Genomic DNA, 2,296 nt, shown 5'->3' on the forward strand with positions numbered 1-2,296 from the left:
TTTTAAAAATCCCATAGTGGTCAGGCTCTAGTCTGCACTATAAATGGAGAACGAGTGGAATCTGACTCCACCTTCAGGTTTCTGGGCACCCACATCTCCACTGACCATGTCCTACAACACCATCGCCCTGGTAAAGAAGGCCCAGCAGCAGCTGCACTTCCTCGTGTCCTGAGGAAGAAGAACCAGAAGCTGCTGCTGGCCTTCTACTGCTCCTCAGTAGAGAGCGTGTGCTCCTCCTACCTGGGTGTTTGGTACGCAGGGGTCACGACTGAGAACAGGAAGGCTGACAGAGAGTAATTAACACCGCCCCCAACATCACTGGCTGCCCTCTGCTGCCCTGAGACCATCGTCAGATCCTCCTGTCTCAGGAAAACTAGAGCCAACATAGGTGACACCTTGTACCCACCACCTCACCAATCTGAGCCATGGTCTGAATAACCCTCATCACTCAGGCCACTCACACACGGACCCTATACTCAGACCAAGTCCTTTGCACTGCTTCCAAACACTTTGGCCTCCAGTGTTTGCCTTTCTCTAGTTTGTATTTGCTCCTGTCTGTTATTTATTCTGTTGTCTTATTATTTATATTTAACTCCTGCACAGTTGTTGTGGAGCACCCATCATTTCGTTGTACATGTAGAATGACAATAAAGGGCTCTTCTATTCTATTCTATTCTATTCTATGGTCACAAAGGCATTGCTGCGCATGGAGCCTTGCAATGATGAAACCAGGAGCTATAAAGTGGCTTTAAGGATCATAGTGAGGATGATTTTCTTACAGCATTTAATTTGTCCGTCTTCTTGGCCTGCGGCTCCTTCATGGTGGAAGCCAGAAGTTCATCCCCTTTGTATTCTTTATAAAGCTCCGCTAAAGTCTCCCTCGTCTCCAGATTGGTGGTCTTCAGATGGTATGCTGGGTCCTGCTTAGCCTTTTCCTCATCTGAAACATGCCAGAAAGAGCAAGAGAAAATGGATGATTTTACCATAGCACATTTATATAATGCGAGAATTACCCATCACCAGAAAAATACTGATAGCTCACCTGGGTCCAACACTTTCAGGTCGTTCTTGACATGGAAAAAGTTGGAGACGTTGAACTTATCCAGGTTTGTGGGGTCCTAAGAAGAGAAAACAACGTCCCTGTTCCTCAAATAAAAGTACTCTTTCATTGTGTAGGTGGATAAAAATCGTGAAACAACATCTCACCTGAAGAGTTATAATATCTTTTCTTGTGAAGGGTTCATCTGTGAGCAGATCTTTAAAACTTTTGGTCTTAATGTTTAACTGCTCAACTGCCTGCATGAAAACAGAAATATTAGAAAGAAAAGCCTCTGTTGGTCATAAGGAAAACAAACGTGGGCAGCAGGTAAAATTAAATTATATGTGTTTCCTTTAAGTTTAACACAAGCTTAGTATCACTACAACTGAATGAACAACCCTTTGTGGAATTCATCTGTAAAAATAAACAGAACAACACTGTTTTTTGTTTGGAGAGAGATTTTTTGCACACAGCTAATTCTGTGTGATGTAAGGCAGCATCTTGTGAGACCATGTGGGCTGAGCATCTGCACTGTATCACGCCAAGACCAAAATCAATATCATCTCTTTCTCCATGTGCGTAATTTTAGACATCGATTTCTGTCTGAAAAGCATCATCGTGAGGATCAATGCAGCAAGAGCACGAGTTCACTGACCTCATAAGAAAACACATTCCCGGTGACCTTGTTGGCAACAATGTGAGAATTATTTGTGAAGACGTTGTACAGAACAGGGCAGTGATACTTTCCTGGAACAAAACGAAGCAAAGAAAAAAAGTGAGAGAGCAGCAGGCTGAGCAGCAGAGTCCAATCTGCTGCCAGGGGCTGAATCCACTCAAGAAGTCAACGAGTACCTCATGCAATCCTCTGCTGAATTATATCACATCTTCTCCCCTCACTTGCTTTTTTGGATTTTTATTCCTCCAACCCCTTTTAAGTCAAGCTTTCTTTTTTAAGGTTCCCCTCACACAAAGCAAAGCAGTAAGAAAAGTGTGGATTTAAAAGAAAACTAAAGCCTGCAGGATTTCAGTGACTATGACCTGGCAAACTGGGCTAATGACAGCATTAAATTTCTTCTACATGCATTTTGTTGTGCCTCAGGTGCATCAAAGCGTAAGCATATTTACCATCATTGTTCTTGGCTAAGTTAAGTTTGATGAGGGACTTTGCTTCCAGTTTCTGTGGAGGAAAAGAACAAATTTGCTTCTCAAACTGTACAACAGTGCTTGCGCTACAAGTACAACCACAAATGGATCATC

At 42.9% G+C, this 2,296-nt stretch overlaps 1 protein-coding gene across 1 annotated transcript in view; it reads right to left on the reverse strand.

The window, feature by feature from the left end:
* ppil2 (peptidylprolyl isomerase (cyclophilin)-like 2) overlaps nucleotides 1-2,296 on the reverse strand; it is a 29,691-nt gene that overhangs the window by 23,310 nt on the left and 4,085 nt on the right. Inside the window, exons 6-10 of the mRNA XM_005730530.1 lie at nucleotides 2,165-2,216; nucleotides 1,695-1,786; nucleotides 1,207-1,296; nucleotides 1,043-1,118; nucleotides 780-940 (exon numbers count right to left, since the gene is read on the reverse strand). Of these exons, the coding sequence (XP_005730587.1) occupies nucleotides 780-940; nucleotides 1,043-1,118; nucleotides 1,207-1,296; nucleotides 1,695-1,786; nucleotides 2,165-2,216 (471 nt within the window). The remainder of the gene's footprint in view (nucleotides 1-779; nucleotides 941-1,042; nucleotides 1,119-1,206; nucleotides 1,297-1,694; nucleotides 1,787-2,164; nucleotides 2,217-2,296) is intronic.

The sequence above is a fragment of the Pundamilia nyererei genome, unplaced genomic scaffold (assembly GCF_000239375.1).
Source record: "Pundamilia nyererei isolate P.nyererei 1_Seehausen unplaced genomic scaffold, PunNye1.0 scaffold00038, whole genome shotgun sequence".
Taxonomy (NCBI): Eukaryota; Metazoa; Chordata; class Actinopteri; order Cichliformes; family Cichlidae; genus Pundamilia; species Pundamilia nyererei.